The sequence below is a fragment of the Equus caballus genome, chromosome 3 (genome assembly GCF_041296265.1).
Source record: "Equus caballus isolate H_3958 breed thoroughbred chromosome 3, TB-T2T, whole genome shotgun sequence".
Taxonomy (NCBI): Eukaryota; Metazoa; Chordata; class Mammalia; order Perissodactyla; family Equidae; genus Equus; species Equus caballus.
In genome coordinates this window covers 8,267,067-8,287,025 of record NC_091686.1, presented here as the reverse complement: position 1 = coordinate 8,287,025, position 19,959 = coordinate 8,267,067, and the positions used below count along the sequence as shown (strand labels likewise).

At 45.2% G+C, this 19,959-nt stretch overlaps 1 protein-coding gene and 1 long non-coding RNA gene across 3 annotated transcripts in view; one reads left to right on the top strand and one right to left on the bottom strand.

Moving 5' to 3' along the window:
- Positions 1 to 910: 910 nt before the first annotated feature.
- On the bottom strand, positions 911 to 5,212 carry LOC111772758 (uncharacterized). Of its 2 annotated transcripts, none has more exons than XR_011437321.1 (5): positions 4,496 to 5,207; positions 3,607 to 3,783; positions 3,381 to 3,464; positions 2,428 to 2,542; positions 911 to 2,287 (listed from the first exon to the last, which is right to left on the bottom strand). It is a non-coding gene; the product is annotated as an uncharacterized lncRNA (long non-coding RNA). The 2 variants fall into 2 exon arrangements; XR_011437320.1 differs by having other exon boundaries at positions 2,161 to 2,287; positions 3,576 to 3,783; positions 4,496 to 5,212.
- LOC106782960 (liver carboxylesterase-like) overlaps positions 1,645 to 19,959 on the top strand; it is a 37,434-nt gene continuing 19,119 nt past the window's right edge. Inside the window, exons 1-4 of the mRNA XM_023637017.2 lie at positions 1,645 to 1,796; positions 4,913 to 5,117; positions 7,799 to 7,943; positions 19,442 to 19,575. Coding sequence (XP_023492785.2) covers positions 1,745 to 1,796; positions 4,913 to 5,117; positions 7,799 to 7,943; positions 19,442 to 19,575 — 536 coding nt within the window. The 5' untranslated portion in view covers positions 1,645 to 1,744. The remainder of the gene's footprint in view (positions 1,797 to 4,912; positions 5,118 to 7,798; positions 7,944 to 19,441; positions 19,576 to 19,959) is intronic.

Below are 19,959 nucleotides of genomic sequence, written 5' to 3'. Positions count from 1 at the left end.
CCTTGGAGTGAGTGAAAACATTCATGTTGTAGGAAGTATCCGTACTTCATTCCTTGTTATGGCTGGACAATATTGCATTGTCTGGCTAGACCAGCTTTTCTTTGTGCGTTCATCAGTTGATGGACGTTGGGTTGTGTCTCCTTCTGGCTGTTACGAATACTGCTGCTGTTGATGCACAAGTTCTTGTCTGGATGCGTTCTCAACTAACTTGAGTACAGACCTAGGAAGGGAATTTCTGGGAAATATGGTAACTCTGCGTTTAATCTTTGAGGAACTGCCAAACTGTTTCCCGAAGCAGGGATAATGATTTTTTTTTCTTTTTGAGGAAGATTAGCCCTGAGCTAACATCTGCTGCCAATCCTCCTCTTTTTGCTGAGGTCGATTGGCCCCGAGCTAGCATTCGTGCCCATCTTCCTCTACTTTCTATGTGGGATGCCTGCCACAGCATGGCTTAACAAGTTGTGTGTAGGTCCACACTCGGTATCCAAACCTGAGAACCTTGGGCCACCATAGCGGAACGTGCTACCTTAATTGCTGCACCATTGGGCTGGCCCCCAACAGCCATAACGATTTTATAACCTGTTTCTTCCCTTCACAATAGATCGTGACTGTCTTTTCTTGCCAATAAATAGCCGTGTGCATCACTAGTTTGAGTGAATGCATAGTATGTCCTTAGCCAGCTGTACCAGAGTGTCTTTAATGGATTCACTATTGTTAGACATTCAATGATTCTATGAAACAGGCTTCGAGCATCTTGCTCATGTCCCCAGCAGATAAATGACATTCCAATGTGCACCGAGAGCACTTTGCATCCCTGTATTTCAGTGCTTTCACACTGCATTGCAAACCAACCCCCACCCCCACTCCTGTGTCTTATCTACAACACAGTGAGCTCCTTGAGGAAATGGAACATGTCTAAAATTCACCTTTGTGTTTATAACACCTAGCACAGCGCCAGACATTTGCTAAATGTTTGGAGAATGAATGAATAAATAGAATAATGAATAAATGGAAGGATGGTTGGACAGATGAAGGAAGGAATGAATAGAACCAGGGACTATGGAGGGATGGAGTTTCTTATTGTAAGAACAATCTGCCCGAAGATCCTTGTGTCTAGAGGTAGTGAGTTCCCTGACCTGCGTGGTGTGCGACAGGAAGCTCAGTCACCTGGCAGGAATATCGTAAAGGTAATTCAGGCATCAGAATGGAGCCTGGATGCAATTTAAGATGCTTCCAAACCTGACAGCATAGAGCCCTATGAAATAGAAGCCCGGGGAAAAGAAGAGGTTTGTCCTCAGTTCCCCAGCTCAGCAGCTGTGCTCTGGGATCTGCTCTAAAAGTTTTCAAGCTTGTCCTTGGAACCCCAGACCGAGTGTCTCCTTGTCTAAAGGCGTCTGTCTGCTTGTGCCTGGCTTTGGGAAGCTCACAGTGCACTGAGGTGACAGTCCAGGAAGGAATAAACTGTTATGTAACAAGCTGTTTCTCCAGCATGTGGCCATCTTCGTTGGAGAGTTTAGTCCCTGATGCTCAGATAAAAGAGGGTAAACTCTGAGACCTGTGGCCTGGAGGTTCAAAAAATGCCCTGAGGCATCTTTGGAAGGCAGAGAGCTCTCCTGCATGATTAGGCTATTGGCTGGGAGGGTGGGGCTGAGGGGCGGGGCAGGGGCGGGGCTCTGGGGCTGACTGCACAGCCCCTTCCAGCAGCGCTGAGTCCTGCAGGCCCAGGAGCTGCTGTCCTTCCACGATGTGGCTCTTCGCTCTGGTCCTGGTCTCCTTGGCCACTTCTACAGTCTGGGGTGAGTCCTTCTGAAATACAAATGGGGGGCACATTGGAAATGCTGGTCCTGGGATGAGATGAGGGACACACATACAGGACAAAGGTGTGACAGGTCGGGTTCTGCAGCAGCTGCCCTGAGACTTGGATCGCCCAGCCCAGACCATCCTGTTCAGGGGAGGATAAACACCCAAACTCAGGTACCAGTGCTGCACGCAGGAGGTCACCAGCTAACCTGACGCCCCCAGATGCGGACTTTAGAGAGCTCCGTTTCTGTTCCCCTTGATATTAGTCTGAATGTGGCCAAATCATGGAGAGTGGCTTAGCAGAAGATTAATATCGACTCTGGGGCAGAAGTGTGTGGATTCCACTTACTAGCTGTGTGTCCTTGGGCATTTTACTTCACTACTCTGTGCCTCGTTTCCCCTCTCTAAAATGGGGATGAGGATAGTACCTGCCTCACTGAGCTGTTCTGAGGAGGAAGTGGGTGATTGTTTCCAAAGAGCACAGTGCCTGATATGGAGAGAGCGCAAAAAAAGGGTTCATAAATAAAGGAGTTGTTTTAAAATATAGTGCATTAATAGAAATTTGTGATATTGTAAGACCATCAGACCAGAAGCCGATTGCCATTGCAAAGACAGTTTGTTACTCACAGTTCCCAAAGGAAGGGGGCACGTCACCACCATGGAGGCCACAACGTGAGGCACCGAGAGGTCAGGAGGCAGAGGGAGGAGGAGGAATTGAGGACAAGAGTCTTCTTGCTGTGTGCTGTGGGAAGAAAGGGGTGAGGCAGGATAAGCAGGATTAGGGTTGGCAAACTCAACAATTTCAACAGGCTCTGGGGCCTGGGGGCTGTCCGCAGTTGTCAGGTGCCTGGCCCTGCAGTGATTAGGGCAGGAACCTGATAAAGAAGGTGGTCGGGGTGTGGGCTCCGGCACGCTGGAAGGGCAGGCTGATTCTTGCCTTTAGGAATGGCTGAGTCTGGGAGGGGTGGTCCCTTCAGGGTCAGCAGGGGCCCCGATGTCAAAGCATCACAATGGAGAAAATGAAAGATATGATGAATACAAGGTGGCAGCAAGGGACCTTAGAATGTGTCTACCCTGTTGAATAGGTTGCAGTATGGAGACTCAGAAGGGAAATGTAGTTGTTCAAGTACAGCTGGAAAATCAAGATCTGGAGCCAGCCCCGTGGCCAAGTGGTTAAGTTCGCACACTCGGCTTTGGTGGCCCAGGGTTTCACCGGTTCAGAACCTGGGCACCGACCTAGCTTGGCTCATCAAGCTATGGTGAGGTGGCGTCCCACATAGCACAGCCAGAAGGACCTACAACTAAAATATACAACTACATACTGGGGCGAAGAAGAAAGAAAGAAAGGAGAAGATTGGCAACAAATTTTAGCTAAGAGTCAGTCGTTAAAAAAATGAAAATCACGCTCAAGAATGTATCTGTGACTCCTGAATCGAGAGCTAGTGCTCTGGTCATCAGTGTCCTGACAACCCAGGCTCCGTCTGAGTTTTATCTTTTCTTTGGTGGTGTGACACCATGAGAGGCCTGGAACTGAGTGTCAGGATAGAAAATAATGAAATTAGGGGAGATCATTCCTTTACCAATAGTCACCACTTGGCAAGGCCATCCCATTTCCATCTTCAGAAAGTCCATACTGGGTGCCTCCATTTCCTCAGCTTCCTCATCTGTAAAACGGGCACATGAACACCTATCTAGCAAGACTCTTGTGCAGATTAATTTAGCTGGCCTGAAATGCATATCCAGCACATAGGAAGTGCGCAGTACACAAACATTACCTTTAACACACGAGGTAACTGCTGCTCTTACCACTATGGCTGATGCCTCTCACCCCATCGCCCACTTTGTCACCCTTGGCATCTGGCTTCTGTCCACTTCATCTCTCCTGAAGGTTAGCACTGGATATTCTTCTTTAAGAACAAGTCTGGGTTATTCTTTCTGCTCTGGCCACACACTTTGAGGGAGATGCTGCCCTTTTGTCTACATCTAAAGTACAGCAGTTGGGAGGACGAGAGGCTAGACATCATTTCCTACGAGGAACGCTTGAAGAATCTGAGGACGGACAAGAGGAGGCCTGAGGGATGGGCATGCTCAGGGGTCTGCAAGGCCGCTGCCACATGAGAGCTCAGGATGGGCCACAGCAGGTAGAAGCAGGGCTGATGTGGAAGCTGCAGGGGAGGAACTTCGGCTCAGCGAGGAAGAGCTGTCTGCTCCACAAGAACGGAACAGACGGGGATCTGACCCCAGTCTCAGCCCCTCTGGACGACCCTGCTCAGAGCCGCCAGAAGAATCCTCCTCAAGCTGATGGTGTCACTCTCCTGTATTCCAGAGCTGTGCACTGCTGCTCATTTAACCACAAGAAAGCCCAAATCCTTAGCTTGGCATTCGAGGCCCTACCAGACATGAGCTTCGCTCATCCCAGGATTATTTTCCGCTCCCATAGACTCCCTCTGGCTCACATGGGCCATCACTTTTCCTCAGGCAGCCCTTGCCTTTTGCTGTCTCAGAGCCTCGCCTCGGCACATTCTCTTCTCTGCTCTATACCTTTGTACCCCTCTTTCATCTTCCCTTGCTCTGTCCCCCACTGCTCAAGTCCCAACTCTAAGGTCACTGCCTGCACAATGCCACCAATCAGAAGGCCTCGCTCCCTCTTCTAACTCCTGTAGGACCTTATTGGTTCCTCTTTCAGGACACTGACCACTTTCTTCCCAGCAGTAGCTCTCTCCACAAGGTTCAGAGCTTCTGAGAAGAGGGGCCGCCTCTCATCCATCCTCCCATCCAGCACGCAGCTCAGCGCCAGGATCCTCGTGGATAACTGTCTCCAGGGCTCCTGAGAGCGCAACCCCAATGTCTGCTTCACTCCCAGCAGCTCTCCTTCTTGCATTTCCTTCTCACTTGATGCCGTTTTACTTCCATGTCCACTTTGCTCCTTAAGACAGCCCTGGGAGTTAGGAGGCACAGTTAACCTCCCCTCCCTTTTACATAAGAAGAAACTGAGGCCTAGAGAGTTGAGGTGACTCATTCAAGGTCACATGCTGAGAGTGTCAAGTCTCCCAGAATCCAGGTCAAGGCTTTCACCGCTGACGTGTCCTCGTTTCCTCTCGCTGTCCCGCAGGGCACCCATCCTCGCCGCCTGTGGTGGACACCGCGCAGGGCAAGGTCCTGGGGAAGCACGTCAGCCTGGAAGGATTTGCACAGCCCGTGGCCGTTTTCCTGGGGGTCCCTTTTGCCAAGCCCCCCCTGGGATCCCTGAGGTTTGCTCCGCCTCAGCCTGCAGACCCATGGCCCTTCGTGAAGAACACTACTTCCTACCCTCCCATGTAAGCCGGGGGTTTTGGCATCTTTCAGTGTGTGTGCGTCTCAAAAAGACAGGAAGGAGCCAAGGCCATCCTCCGGGTGGCTCATACTTTGTTCTGGAATCCTCAAGACATTGTAGATCCTTAGAGACATTCCAGAACTCTCAGAGCATTCTAGAGCCCTCTATTCAACACATGGTTATTGAGCAGACACCAGCTGGGTGGCCTACAGTTCAACTCCATTCTGACAGTGTTTACCAGAGGATGGCATCAGATGTCACAGGTTAGGGGCTCAGTCCCAAAAGGTTATCCTCAGGTCCAAATGTCATTCGCAAGTCCCAGTTGCTACCTGTGCTTCTGATGGACTGGCTGTAAATTGGAGGTTCCCATGACCCCCAGCTCCGGTTCCATTGCTTTGCTAGAGCAGCTTGCAGAACTCAGGGAATTAGTTTACTTGCCAGATGACTGGTTTATTATGCAGAATATTAAAGGATGCGAATCTGCAGGCAGAGGAAGAGATACACAGAGTGAGGTCCTGAAGCAAGGAGCTTCTCTCCTTGTGCAGTTTGGGGCCTGGCACAGTGGCATGGGGAAGGGTTCCGGTTCACCAACCTGGAAGCTTTCTGAACCCCCGTCCTTTAGGTTTTTTATGGAGGTTTCATTGCAGAGGCATGATTGATTGCCAGTGACCCTTGATTTCACTTCCAGCCCCTCTCCCTTCCCCAGAGGTCAGGGCAGTGGACTGAAAGTTCCAAACCTCTCATCACTGGTTGGTTCTCCTGGCCACCAGCCCATATCCTTAGGTGAGGTCTAAAAGTCACTTCATTAATATACCAAAAGACACCTTTATAGCTCTCATCACTTATAAAGTTCCAAGGGTTTTAGGAGCTCTGTGGCAGGAACTGGAGCAAGACCAAATCTATATTTCTTATTATCAGTTACAGCATCATGTCACACTACACGGAAATTTTGGATGCTGCTTTGCTCATTTATCAGTGTATCATGAGCATCATCCTTGTCATTAAACGTCACAGCCTAACTTTTAACAGCTACTTTAACTTAGATGTGGAATCACAATCTATTTACCCAACATCTTTTTGTGGTCCCTGAGTCATTCTTGATGTTTTTGATCATAAAAATAGCACTCTGATGAATATCCTTTTATTTCTGCTTTTTCTCCCCAAATCCCCACAGTATATAGTTATATATTTTAGCTGTGGGTCCTTCTTGTTGTTGATGGACGTCCAGTAGCTAAAGCTTTCTGCACACTCATGTATATTTTTGCATAAGATTTAAAAAATAACATTTCTGGGTGAAAGAATATGCACCTTTTGCTAAATTTCCCTTCAGAAATGTTCCAACCACACTCCTTTTATTAATATACAAAACCCTCCATTCACTGGACCTTTGGCAATGCCAGGGGTCATTAAAAATTGTTTCTTGGCTAATGTGTTGGCAAAATAATTATTATTATCACCACAATTACATATACATAATTTTGCTATTTATTCAGCATTGTATGAATACTAGTGTTGATCCCTTCTTTGACATTTGAATTTCTTCTTTTATGAATATTAGGCCCCTTGCTCTCAGGGATCCAGCGAAATTTCTCCCAGGGGAGAGATCAGGAAGTCATCTTTGCAGCCTCTGACTCTGCCACTTGACAGCTGGGACGTCCAAGCACCTTAGCGCCTCAGCCACCTCATCTACACACCAGGGCAGTGATGCCTGCCTTCTGGGTGCACTGAGATCAGGAACCGTTGCTTATAATGTGCTTGGAAATATAAGCACTCCATAGTATGGATCTTTCTGGTTGTGTGAAGGGAGGATTTCTAACTTCTCTTTGCGTCTATTTTCTTGACTATAAGATCTGGTTAGTAAGAGCACCTATGTCATGGGGCTGATTTGAAGATTAAATGAAACAGCACATATGGAGCACTGAAAACAAGACCTGGCATGCTGGGAGGACTCAGTAAATGTTACCAATTATAATCTATGTTGGATCTTTAAGATCTGTTATTAGGGTTACCAACAGCACTTGCCTGGGAGAGGTTGATGATGGAATCTTGGCATTTCAGGGATGCAAGACACTTATAGAAATAACTCCTCTCATCAAGAACTGGAAGATTGAGGCCCAAAGCTGGGAAGGAATTCACTCAAGGTCACCAAACATATTAGTGGCTGAGGCAGGACTAGAGCACAGTTCTTTTAATGTTGCCTCATAAGTGTTTCCTCCCACACCTGTTGTCCGCCCTCAATGTCTGCCGTTTGAGTGACTTCTCATGGTTTATGGAGGTCTCCTGGGACTAGAACACCTGGTTTACCTGGTGGAGAAACATGGTCACACTGCATCCCAATGTATGGAGGCCAGTGGGGAGCCAGACTGTGTCCAGGGCATGCAGGAAATGGTCCTCTCCCAGGTGTAGAGGCAGCCTCCTCTCCTTGACCCAGGGCATCCCGAAGGCTCTGGGAAGGGGACAGGTGCCTGGCCTCCTCACTATACACAGTTCTGCAAGGCCTTAGTGAGTCCCAGGACCCCCTCCCAAATCCCCAAGCAACGTCCTAACCCTTCCAGTATCTTGAATGTGAACAAAACTGCTACAGAGCTAACCCTCCTAGTCCAAGGCCCAGCCTGACCATAGGAGACATCTCCTTGCTTAGCTCTGATCGAGCCTCAGGACTTCTTCTTTTCCTCCCCCTCTCAGGTGCTCCCAGGACCCAGTGATTATGGAAATGACCTCAGATGTTGCTACCTTCAGAAAGGAGAAGATTGCTTTCCAGTTTTCTGAAGATTGTCTTTACCTAAATATTTACACCCCTGCTGACTTGACAAAGAAAAGCAGGCTGCCGGTAAGCAGTGGATACCACTGATCAAGGCTGGTGAGTTCCAGCCCTCCAGTATCTTCTGGTGGAGACTGGAAGAGGATGAAGGCAGTTTGGGGTGGGGCCACCACCAGCCATGGCTGTTTCAGGGGCCCCAGGGCTTTCCTAACCCACCACAGCCAGACCTCCGTGACCACAGGAAGCTGCAGAAGATGAAAACTTTTCCCTTCTTGCCTTCTAGATTCTTTGGCTGGCCTGTTAATTAAATTGACACAAGACAGATTAACAGGGGAAATAGAAACTTAATTTTGTACATTCAGGAGCTCATCAAAATATGAGACTCAAAAACGTGGTCAGAGCAAGCAGACTTTATACCTTCTAGACAGAGAAACATTCGTGAAGATTTGATAAAGCAAAGGGACTTCAGTTGGGCTATCCAATTAAAGAGAAAGTGACAAAGGTTGTTTCTACAGCCTTCTCAGCCTTGACTTCCCCATCTCTGGTGATAAGGATGCCATTTACCCTCAGGTGCAGGGAGGTGCACTTCACATGGGAGATTTACTTCCTGCTCTCAGGAGACAAAAGAGGGTTAGAGTGTCCTTCTTGCACTTGCTGTGTCCTAAGTAGTTTTCTTAAGTATGTTTATGTCAAAATAATCAGTAGAGCAAAATGGCATATTTTGGGGTGGCAGATTCTGCTCCCTTTCAACCTCAGTTTCCCCTAGTGACAGGCATAGGATCTTTCGGGGAGTTTGCTGTGCATCTGTAATCTACCTTTCCATTTTTCCAAGTTTTCCTATGCTAATAGAAGAAGAAGCATGATTATTGTTGGTGCTAGATTAGGAATCTGATGCCCAGAGCAGCTCAGACATAATTTCCAGTAATGTTAGAACTGAAAGGAATCTTAGACATGGGCCAACAACCTAACACTTCCTTTACAGAGAGAGACACTGAGGCCCAGAGAGGGGAAGGCAAGGGGCAAGGTCACACAGTAGGGTTGGCACAACAAGAGCATCAGTCTTCTGATTTTCACACTAGTGCTCTTTGACACAGACTAGGAAACCGAGCCTGTGTGTAGCCTGTCCTCACTCAGCACACAAAAATCAGTCTCTGAAGATACCCTGTTAGGGAAGCAATGAGGCAGAGCCCGGGTCAATCCAAGAAGCAATTTCTTTGCTTATCTCTTGGTTAGCACTTTCCTTGGCCAACTATCAGGGATTTTCTTGTAGCTAATTGCCCTCCCTAATTGTCTTTGGCATGAGCTGATGACCCAGTGAGTCAGCATTTGCGGAATAAAGGGAGGCCAAGAGATGGGGTCAGCTTCCAGACTCAGGCTGGAGTGTGGGAAGGGTCTTCTGGAAAGGAGGGGATCCTTGAGGTGAAGAAGGGAGGTACGTGAGCACCCTGGAATCTCCCGGGACACACCTGGCAGGATGCCCAGGAGTGGAGGAGGGCATCTGTGAACTTGTGACCAAAAGTTGTACTGCATGTGGTGGGGACAAAGGTTCACTCATTCTTTCATTCACTTATTCATTCATTTCTTCTTCTGTTATGTACTCATTGTCTACACATAGCTGGACTTGGGGGTAAGAGGAGGGAGGAACACGATACTATTACTAAGCAGCCTCTGCCTTCGAGGGTCTTACCATTTCAGCTGCACAGACAGAGACTAACTTCAGCAAATCTCTGCTGCCCGGACCTTGGCTCAGCCTTCACTCAGAGATAACTCAGACTCAGCCCCTCCACTTGGAGGCAGGCAGGGATCAGAGGTGTGGGAGGAACAGGGGCTCTGGAACCTGCAGGCAGGAGACCTCTAGTTATGGACACAGCTCCTGGAACTACAGTCTCCGCTGAAATTCTGATTCTGCCTTTTACTAGCTGAGACACCTGGCTCTGTTTCCTCAAATCCGGGATATTCACATAGGAGTGTTCAGTGATGAACATCCAGCTGCGTGTCTGTGCCTGGTGAGGTACGCATGTCAGGCACTCCTGACACATTAGTTAGAGCTGAAGGTGTTCAACTAAAACAAGCAGCCAGCTGCTTTACAAGCTGAACAGGTTTATTCAGGAACAGCAAGTGAATGCCATTCAGGACTTACAGTCAGTCTATGGCTGACCTTGTGCGAATGCAGAGAAACAAAGGAGAGAAACATTCTTTTAGAATTTGGGAGGGCCTGTTGTAAACAGAGTCCATTGGAGGAGACTGGGCTTTCAAAGTGCAGTGTCTTTTCATTGGCTGAGTTATGGCCGTCTTTCATCGGCTGAGGTTGGGAAAGCAGGAATTTCTTATTTCTTCTGCTGGGGTAGTAAGCAATGTCACTTGCTGTCGGAGATGCAGGGTATGCCTCTTCCTGTTGGGGTCTGTAGTGTGCGTTGAGTGGCACCCGCATGAGAATTCTCCATTCTGGCCCCCTGACTCCATTTCAAATGAGGTTACTGCTTATTAATTTTGACATTTTCCCTTTTGATCAAGATTTTTCTCTGAAATCATGGGTGCTCAAGAGTCAGGTTGTTCTGAGAGAGTGGGCGGAACAAAATGGCGGGGTGAGCTGACCCGGGATTCTCTCCCCTCCAAAATACAACAAAAGATTGGAAAAACTGAATTTCAGAGAATAAACATAATGCCAGCTCGTTAGAGACCTACAATACCAAGAAGGCGGAGATCATAAACCTAGCTTTACCCCTTTGGAGGTGCTGGAACGGTAGGAGAGAACATTGCTCCATCCCCTAGAGTCTGCGATGGCTGCAGCACGGGTCGGGAAGGAGGGGGGGAGGGGCCGCGCGACCGGGGGATCATCCAGGACTCCTGGCGGTGATTCAGTGGAGACCCGCTGACGGGGGTGGGGGGGGAAGCTTCCCTCCGAGGGGACCCTATAAATCAAGGGCCTTGGGAGGCCAGAGAACAGAACTGATCTGAACCCAGACCGCCACGTGTGAGTAACAGCCCCTCCCCCCTAACAAAGCCAGTGGGCGCAGCCATCTTGCCCCAAGGCAGAGAGCTAACACGCCGCTCTCGACCCCCACCTAGTGGCGACAGGCTGTAACTGCAACTGAATTCTACCACCATGAGAAAAAACCGCTCCTCTACCATCCAGCAATTTATAAAAGCCCCAGACCAGAAGGAAAACAATAAAAACACAGAATTAAGTCCTGAGGACTTGGAATTAGGTAAACTAAGTGATAATGAATTCAGAGCAGCTATAATAAAAAAACTCAATGAGCTAGAGAGAAAGATAGAGAAACAAGCCGAGTTCTGGAGTTACTTCACAAAAGAGATTGAAATCATAAAGAAGAATCAAACAGAATTACTTGAGATGAAAAACACAATGGACCAGATAAAACAGAATATGGATTCCCTGAATGCCCGTGTAGACAACATAGAGGAGCAAATCAGCATAATCGAGGACAGACAGGCTGAATGGCGCCAGACAGAGGAAGAAAGAGAACTAAGAATTAAAAAAAATGAGGAAAATCTCCAAGAGATAATGGATTCAATGAGGAGTAAGAACATAAGGATCATAGGAATTCCTGAGAATATGGAAAAGGAAAATGGAGCAGAAAGTGTGCTTAACGAAATTATTGAAGAGAACTTCCAAAATCTAGGGATCAATGGAGAAATGTGTGTAGAGGAGGGTTTTAGATCTCCTAGATTTGTCAATGTAAAAAGACCCACTGCAAGGCACATAATAGTAAAGTTGGCAAACAGGAATGATAAGGAAAGAATACTCAGGGAAGTAAGAAAGAAAAAGAGAATAACCTATAAAGGAGCCCCTATCAGACTGTCAGCGGATTTCTCTACAGAAACCCTACAAGCTAGGAGAGAATGGAGTGATATATTCAAAGCTTTAAAGGATAAAAACCTTCAGCCAAGAATACTCTATCCAGCAAGAATTTCCTTCAGATATGAGGGAGAAATTAAATCTTTTCCAGACAAACAAAAGTTAAGGGAATTTGTAACTAAAAGTGCTCCATTACGAGAAATCCTCAAGAAGGCTCTCATACTTGAAAAAAGAAAAAAGGGAGAAAGGGGACACAATCCACAGACTAGGGAGACCGATGGATAGAACCAGAACAGGATAGCAAATATTCAACTATAGCATTAGGGTAAAAATAAGGAAACTACCAAAACAAGGACGATCTTAGCACTCTAACTACAAATTAATAAGACGAGTTGGAATAAAAAATGAAGATAATTATTTAGGAGGGGAAGAGCAAAGGGTCTAAATCAGTATTGGTCGAATAAGTAAGAGACCACCAGAGAATAGACTATATTATACACGAGATTCTAAATACAAACTTCAAGGTAGACACTAAAATAAAGTACAGAACAGAGTCACAAATCCTAGATAAAGAAAAATCTAAGAAACCCAGCATAAGAAATTGCAGTATTACATGGATAGTCTAAAGCACACAGGAAAAGAAACACAGGAAAACAAGATAATGAGCGACAGATTGACAGCATTAAGTCCACATGCATCAATAATCACTCTCAATGTGAACGGATTGAACTCTCCAATAAAAAGACACAGAGTGACAAAATGGATTAAAGAACCAGATCCAACAATTTGTTGCCTCCAGGAAACACACCTCAGCCCCAAGGACAAACACAGACTCAGGGTGAAGGGGTGGAGGACAATACTTCAAGCAAATAGCAAGGAAAAAAAGGCAGGTGTTGCAATTCTCATATCAGACCAAGTGGATTTCAAAATAAGACAGGTAAAGAGAGACACAGAGGGACAATATATAATGATGAAAGGGACACTTCATCAAGAAGAAATAACGCTTATAAATATCTATGCACCCAACACAGGAGCACCAAGATTCATAAAGCAACTATTACCAGACCTAAAGGAAGATGTTAAAAACGACACAATAATAGTAGGGGACCTCAACACCCCACTCACACCAATGGACAGATCATCCAGACAGAAAATCAACAAGGAAATAGTGGAGCTGAATGAAAAACTAAAACAATTGGACTTAATAGACATATATAGATCACTCCACCCTGAAGGAGCGGAATACACATTCTTCTCAAGTGCACATGGAACATTCTCTAGGATAGACCATATGTTGGGAAACAAGGCAAGCCTCTACAAATTTAAAAAAATTGAAATAATAACAAGCATCTTCTCAGATCATAGTGCTATAAGGCTAGAAATTAATTACAAGAAAAAAGCTGAGAAAGGCACAAAGATGTGGAGATTAAACAACACACTACTGAACAAGCAATGGATCATTGAAGAAATTAAAGAAGAAATAAAAAAATACCTGGAAACAAATGAAAAGGATAGCATGCCATACCAACTCATATGGGATACAGCAAAAGCTGTGTTAAGAGGAAAATTCATCGCAATACAGGCACATCTTAACAAACAAGAAAAATCCCAAATAAGCAACCTTAAAGCACACCTAACTGAACTAGAGAAAAAAGAACAAATGAAGCCCAAAGTCAGCAGGAGGAGAGAAATAATAAAAATCAGAGCAGAAATAAATACTATTGAAACGAAAAAGGCAGTAGAAAGGATCAATGAGACAAAGAGCTGGTTTTTTGAGAAGATAAATAAAATTGACAAACCTCTAGCCAGACTTAAAAAGAAAAAAAGGGAGAAAGCTCATATAAACAAAATCAGAAATGAGCGAGGAGAAATAACAACAGACTCTGCAGAAATACAACAGATTATAAGAGAATACTACAAAAAACTATATGCCAACAGAATGGATAACCTAGAGGAAATGGATAAATTCTTGGACTCCTACAATCTCCCAAAGCTCACTCAAGAAGAGGCAGACAATTTGAACAGACCAATCACAAGGAAAGAGATTGAAACAGCAATCAAAAACATCCCAAAGAATAAAACCCCAGGACCAGATGGCTTTCCTGGGGGAATTCTACCAAACTTTCAGAGAGGATTTAATACCTATCCTTTTCAAGCTATTCCAAAAAATTAGGGAAGATGGAACACTTCCTAACACATTCTATGAGGCCAACATCATGCTGATACCAAAACCTGACAAGGACACCACGAAAAAAGAGAACTACAGGCCAATATCACTGATGAACATAGATGCAAAAATTCTAAACAAAATTTTGGCAACCAGAATTCAGCAATTCATCAAAAGAATCATACATCAGGATCAGGTGGGATTCATACCAGGGACACAGGGATGGTTCAACATCCGCAAATCAATCAACGTGATACACCACATCAACAAACTGAGGAATAAAAACCACATGATCATCTCAATAGATGCAGAGAAGGCATTTGACAAGCTCCAACAGCCATTTATGATAAAAACTCTGAACAAAATGGGCATAGAAGGAAACTACCTCAACATAATAAAGGCCATATATGACAAACCCATAGCCAACATCATACTCAATGGGCAAAAACTGAACCCCATCCCCCTGAAAACAGGAACGAGACAAGGATGCCCTCTATCACCACTCTTATTTAACCTAGTACTGGAGGTCCTGGCCAAAGCAATCAGGCAAGAAAAAGGAATAAAAGGAATCCAAATAGGGAGGGAAGAAGTGAAACTCTCGCTGTTTGCAGACGACATGATCTTATATATAGAAAACCCCAAAGAATCCATTGGAAAATTGTTAGAAGTAATCAACAACTACAGTGAAGTTGCAGGGTATAAAATCAATTTGCATAAATCAGTAGCATTTCTATACTCCAGTAATGAACCAACAGAAAAAGAACTCAAGAATACAATACCATTCACAATCGCAACAAAAAGAATAAAATACCTTGGGGTAAATTTAACTAAGGAAGTGAAGGACCTATATAATGAAAATTACAAGGCCTTTCTGAGAGAATTGGATGACAACATAAGGAGATGGAAAGACATTCCATGTACATGGATTGGAAGAATAAACATAGTTAAAATGTCCATTCTACCTAAAGCAATCTACAGATTCAATGCCATCCCAATCAGAATCCCAATGACATTCTTTACAGAATTTGAGCAAAGAATCCTAAAATTCATATGGGGCAACAAAAGACCCCGAATTTCTAAAGCAATCCTGAGAAAAAAGAACAAAACGGGAGGCATCACAATCCCTGACTTCAAAACATACTACAAAGCTACAGTGATCAAAACAGCATGGTACTGGTACAAAAACAGGTGCACAGATCAATGGAACAGAATTGAAAGCCCAGAAATAAAACCACACATCTATGGACAGCTTATCTTTGACAAAGGAGCTGAGGGCCTACAATGGAGAAAAGAAAGTCTTTTCAACAAATGGTGCTGGGAAAACTGGAAAGCCACATATAAAAGAATGAAAATTGACCACTCTTTTTCACCATTCACCAAAACAAACTCAAAATGGATTAAAGACCTAAAGGTGAGACCTGAAACCATAAGGCTTCTGGAAGAAAACGTAGGCAGTACACTCTTTGACATCAGTATTAAAAGGATCTTTTCGGACACCATGCCTTCTCAGAGAAGGGAAACAATAGAAAGAATAAACAAATGGGACTTCATCAGATTAAAGAGCTTCTTCAAGGCAAATGAAAACAGGATTGAAACAAAAAAACAACCCACTAACTGGGAAAAAATATTTGCAAGTCATATATCTGACAAAGGCTTAATATCCTTAATATATAAAGAACTCTCGCAACTCAACCACAAAACATCAAACAACCCAATCAAAAAATGGGCTGGAGACATGAACAGACATTTCTCCAAAGAAGATATTCGGATGGCCAATAGGCACATGAAAAGATGCTCATCATCGCTGATCATCAGGGAAATGCAAATCAAAACTACACTGAGATATCACCTTACACCCGTTAGAATGACAAAAATATCTAAAACTAATAGCAACAGATGTTGGAGAGGTTGCGGAGAAAAAGGAACCCTCATACACTGCTGGTGAGAATGCAAACTGGTGCAGCCACTATGGAAAACAGTATGGAGATTCCTCAAAAAACTAAAAATAGAACTACCATACGATCCAGCCATCCCACTACTGGGTATTTATCCAAAGAGCCTGAAGTCAGCAATCCCAAAAGTCCTGTGCACCCCAATGTTTATTGCAGCACTGTTTACAATAGCCAAGACGTGGAAGCAACCTAAGTGCCCATCAACAGACGAATGGATAAAGAAGATGTGGTACATATATACAATGGAATACTACTCAGCTGCAAAACAGAACAAAATTATTCCATTTGCAATAACATGGATGGACCTTGAGAGAATTATGTTAAGTGAAATAAGCCAGCAAGAGAAGGACAATCTGTGTATGACTCCACTCATATGAGGAATTTAAAATTATGGACCAAGAACAGTTTAGTGGATACCAGGGGAAAGGTGGGGTGGGGGGTGGGCACAAAGGGTGAAGTGGTGCACTTACAACATGACTGACAAACATTAATGTACAACTGAAATTTCACAAGATTGTAACCTATCAATAACTCAATAAAAAAAAAAAAGAGTCAGGTTGTTCTGAATTCAGCGGCCTTTTGTCCCTCGATACCAGGAAGGACCTTTCTGGGTGTTGTGTCCCACATCAGAGGGAAAGTGAACAGACTGGAAACCTTCTGTGGTCTCACTCGAGTAACGAGGAGGTGTAGGAGGGAGATTTCTCAGGCATTTCCCACCCAGGTATGTGTGTGTCCTTCTGATAGGCCTGGTCTTGACATCTTGAGAAGCTGTCTCATCAGATGTCTTCTCCTTCCATTCTGGGAAATCTGTACCTTCAGGTTACCAGGTAGAGTGCAGGTCCACTCAGGACTTGGTGCTTTCTTTAGAGGAGTCACATGAACCCAGGAGCCTATTCCCTGGAGTTTGGCAGCACGAGAGTTAGTTAGCAGTGCCTGATAGAGACGTTTCCAGCCAGGTTGAAGAGAGTATCTCTGGAGGTGTCTTTTCCAACAGAGGAAATCTCCAGATTGCCAGGTGTGATGCTTAAGGTCTTCACCCCCTTGGAGCGCACTGTGAAAAGATTGCTCTACCAGAGAAGGTTATTTTTGATAAAAGCAGTTAGGCCATTACAACATTGAATTATATCCCCTTCTATCAGCTCCAGATCAAAGAGTCAGGGACCAGGTGCATTGGCCATCCTGGGACTGTCTCAAAGGATGAGAGTTTATGAGTTCCAAAAGGGGTGGACCTGAGATTTAGAAGGACAAAAAGCAATGCTTTTGACCAAGGCATTTGGAGAATCTCTACAAATTTTGCCAATGGAATCTTCATAATGCTGCTAATGCATTCAATTAAAGTAGACGATTGAGGGTAGTAAGCACAGTGAACGTGTTGTAAAAGCTGCCAAAAAGCACAGCCTTCTTGGAACCCTTGACTGGTAAAATGGATTCTCAATCACTGTAAAGTTCAAGAGGGGTACCCCAGGCAGGAATAACTTTTTTCAAAAGGACTTCAGCCATGGAAGTGGCAGTAACCTGTCTACAGGGGAAGCCTCGACTCCAGTGAGAAAACTTAAAGACCATGAGGAAAACATGTTTGTCCATGAGACGGGGGAAACTGTGTGAAATCCACTTACCAAGCCTCAGATGGCCTGCTAGGCAGTTTACGTGTCCGAGAGCAGTGCACAGACTTCAGTGGATTGTGCTGTGGAAAATGGGATAAGAGAAGTAGACGATTTTTGCAGACTTATTAAAATTTTCCCACCAATTTTGATTCGTGAGTGCTATTATTTTGTTGGTGGACCAATGACTCAATGCATGTTCAGTGGAGAGGAATGAGAGTCTGTCGTAGGACTGGGGTGTTATTTGGCCCACAGCAGAGCTTTCTCTTTTTATCAAATGAACAATTGTTGAAATTCCAAGCTTGTTTTTCCTTTTCTGGGGCTGATTCTTGGACTTCCATACAGAAAGAAGAGGTCCCAAATAAGATCTGGAGAGGGTCAAATGCAAAGAGAGTACAGCTCAAGATTCAGGAGAAAACTTACCCTTCAACTGCAGGATAGGTGAGAAAGCAGCAACCTCAACGGGCTCTGTGGGTACTTCACCTGTTTGCCCACCAACATTGGAGGTGTCGGGGCTCTTCTCTGAGTCCCCATATGGGTCACCAAATAATGTTGGTCTAAAACAAATAAACAGCCAGTTATTTTACTAGGAGAATAGGTTTATTCAAGAAGTGCAAAGAATTGTGATTTGGGACATGTGGTCTATGGAGAACTGTGTGCAAGTCCAAAGAAAGAAAGAAGAGAAATGCTCTTCTATGAAGTTGAGAGGGGCTGTTGTAAACTGAGTCCACTGGTGGAGACTGGGAGTGCAAAGTATAGTGGCTTTTCATTGACTGTGCTATGGCGATCTCCTATTGGCTGAGCTGTTGCTGAGCAAGGAGGAATTTCCTCTTCCTTCTCCTGGGCTAGTAAGTACTATTGCTTACTACTGGGGATGCAAAGTATGTCTCTTCCTGTTGGGGTCTGTAGTGTGCACTGAGTGGCACCTGCATGAGAGTTCTCTCTTCTGGCCTTCCAACTTCATTTTAAATCAGGATTCTGTTTATTAATTTTCATAAAGTTCAGATATTACTCCTATCCTAACAGCTGATCTACTGCTCATGGCCACTGGATGCAGTGTACTAGTGACTCACCATGTGGACTCTGGAGCCACACTGCCTGGGTTCATATCCTGCTTATACCACTTATTAGCTGTGTGACCTCGGGCAGGTTGAGGGCTTCAGTTTCCCTATCTGTTGAATGGAACAATGGTAGTCCCTACTTCATGGGTGTTTTATGGTAAAGTGCTTAGAGAGATACTTGGCACATAGTTCATGTCATGAGTTCTTTTTTCAATTAACAAAATTATTGCAATATGATGATCTTAACCACTCTCATTTCCTTGCTATATGACCTCTTTAAATGCAAGAACCATGACTCATGAATTTTTTGTGCACTTTCATCCTCAATTCATATCACAGTCCCTTGACTTGGTTCTCAGATATGTTAATCAAATGATTGAAGACTTGTTCGAGGAGGCAGCTTCTAGGCTGGGCTTTGGAAGACCAGTTGGATTTGGGGAAGCAGAGGAGGCAGAGGGAAAGAATGTAAGAAAGAGCTACCACTGGGGGCATGTGTGCTTCTTGAGATAATGATTCACATGTGAGAAGTTTAATTCACCACAAATGAGGTAACAAGGATAAAGCTGATATACAAGGGCTGCCACATGCAGAGTATGATGAGGTGGGTGAGGGGTCCAGGCGTGAGGACGATGGGAGTGTTGGGGAGAAGATGACACTCTTAGGCTTGGCTGTTCCCATGATGGTGTTCTCAGCATAACCCTCTCAAATAGCCCTTGGAGGAGGTGGCAGTGGGGCTGGGGAGTCAGGCAGGGGCAGCTAGGGTGCATTGAGTGGGCTGGTGGCCCGGGCCTCAGCTGGGAGAGTGGAGGAGGAGAGTGACTACCTGTTCCAACTTTGGTGGGGACTAGTGGATTTCAGGCCTCCTTGAGTCATGGCCAAGAGGTAGGTGACCAAACCAGACAACCTCTTGAGGTCTTTCCCAGCTCTGCTTCCTATATCCAGTATGGTTTTGTCCTCCCTGTGCAGGTGATGGTGTGGATCCACGGAGGTGGTCTGATGGTAGGTAGGGCATCAGACTATGATGGGCTGGCCCTCTCTTCCTATGAAAACGTGGTGGTGGTGACCATTCAGTACCGCCTGGGCATCTGGGGATTCTTCAGGTAAGATATTGGACTACCCTGACTGCACATTGGCCCTCAGATTGAGGGTGCTAGGACCCTGCTCTGGCCATGTCAGCCCTCAAGGGGATCTTTACTAAATTCCCTGGAGAGGCACCCAAGGCCCTTCATAATTTGGCTCCACGTCCCTTCTCATTCCCAGGCACACTGGTCCACCTGCTTGTTTTGCATGTGCTGTTCCCTCTGCCTGGGATGCCTCTTCTACCTGACAAGGTGCTATTCATTCTGCAAGGTCCAAGTCAAATGTTATCTCCTCCGAAATAATCATCGCCTCCTTTTTAGCTTTTCTGCCCCGGAACATTGCACACCGTTAAAATGACACTTAGCCTGCCCCACCGTCGTTAGAGCAGTAGTTGTTACATCTTA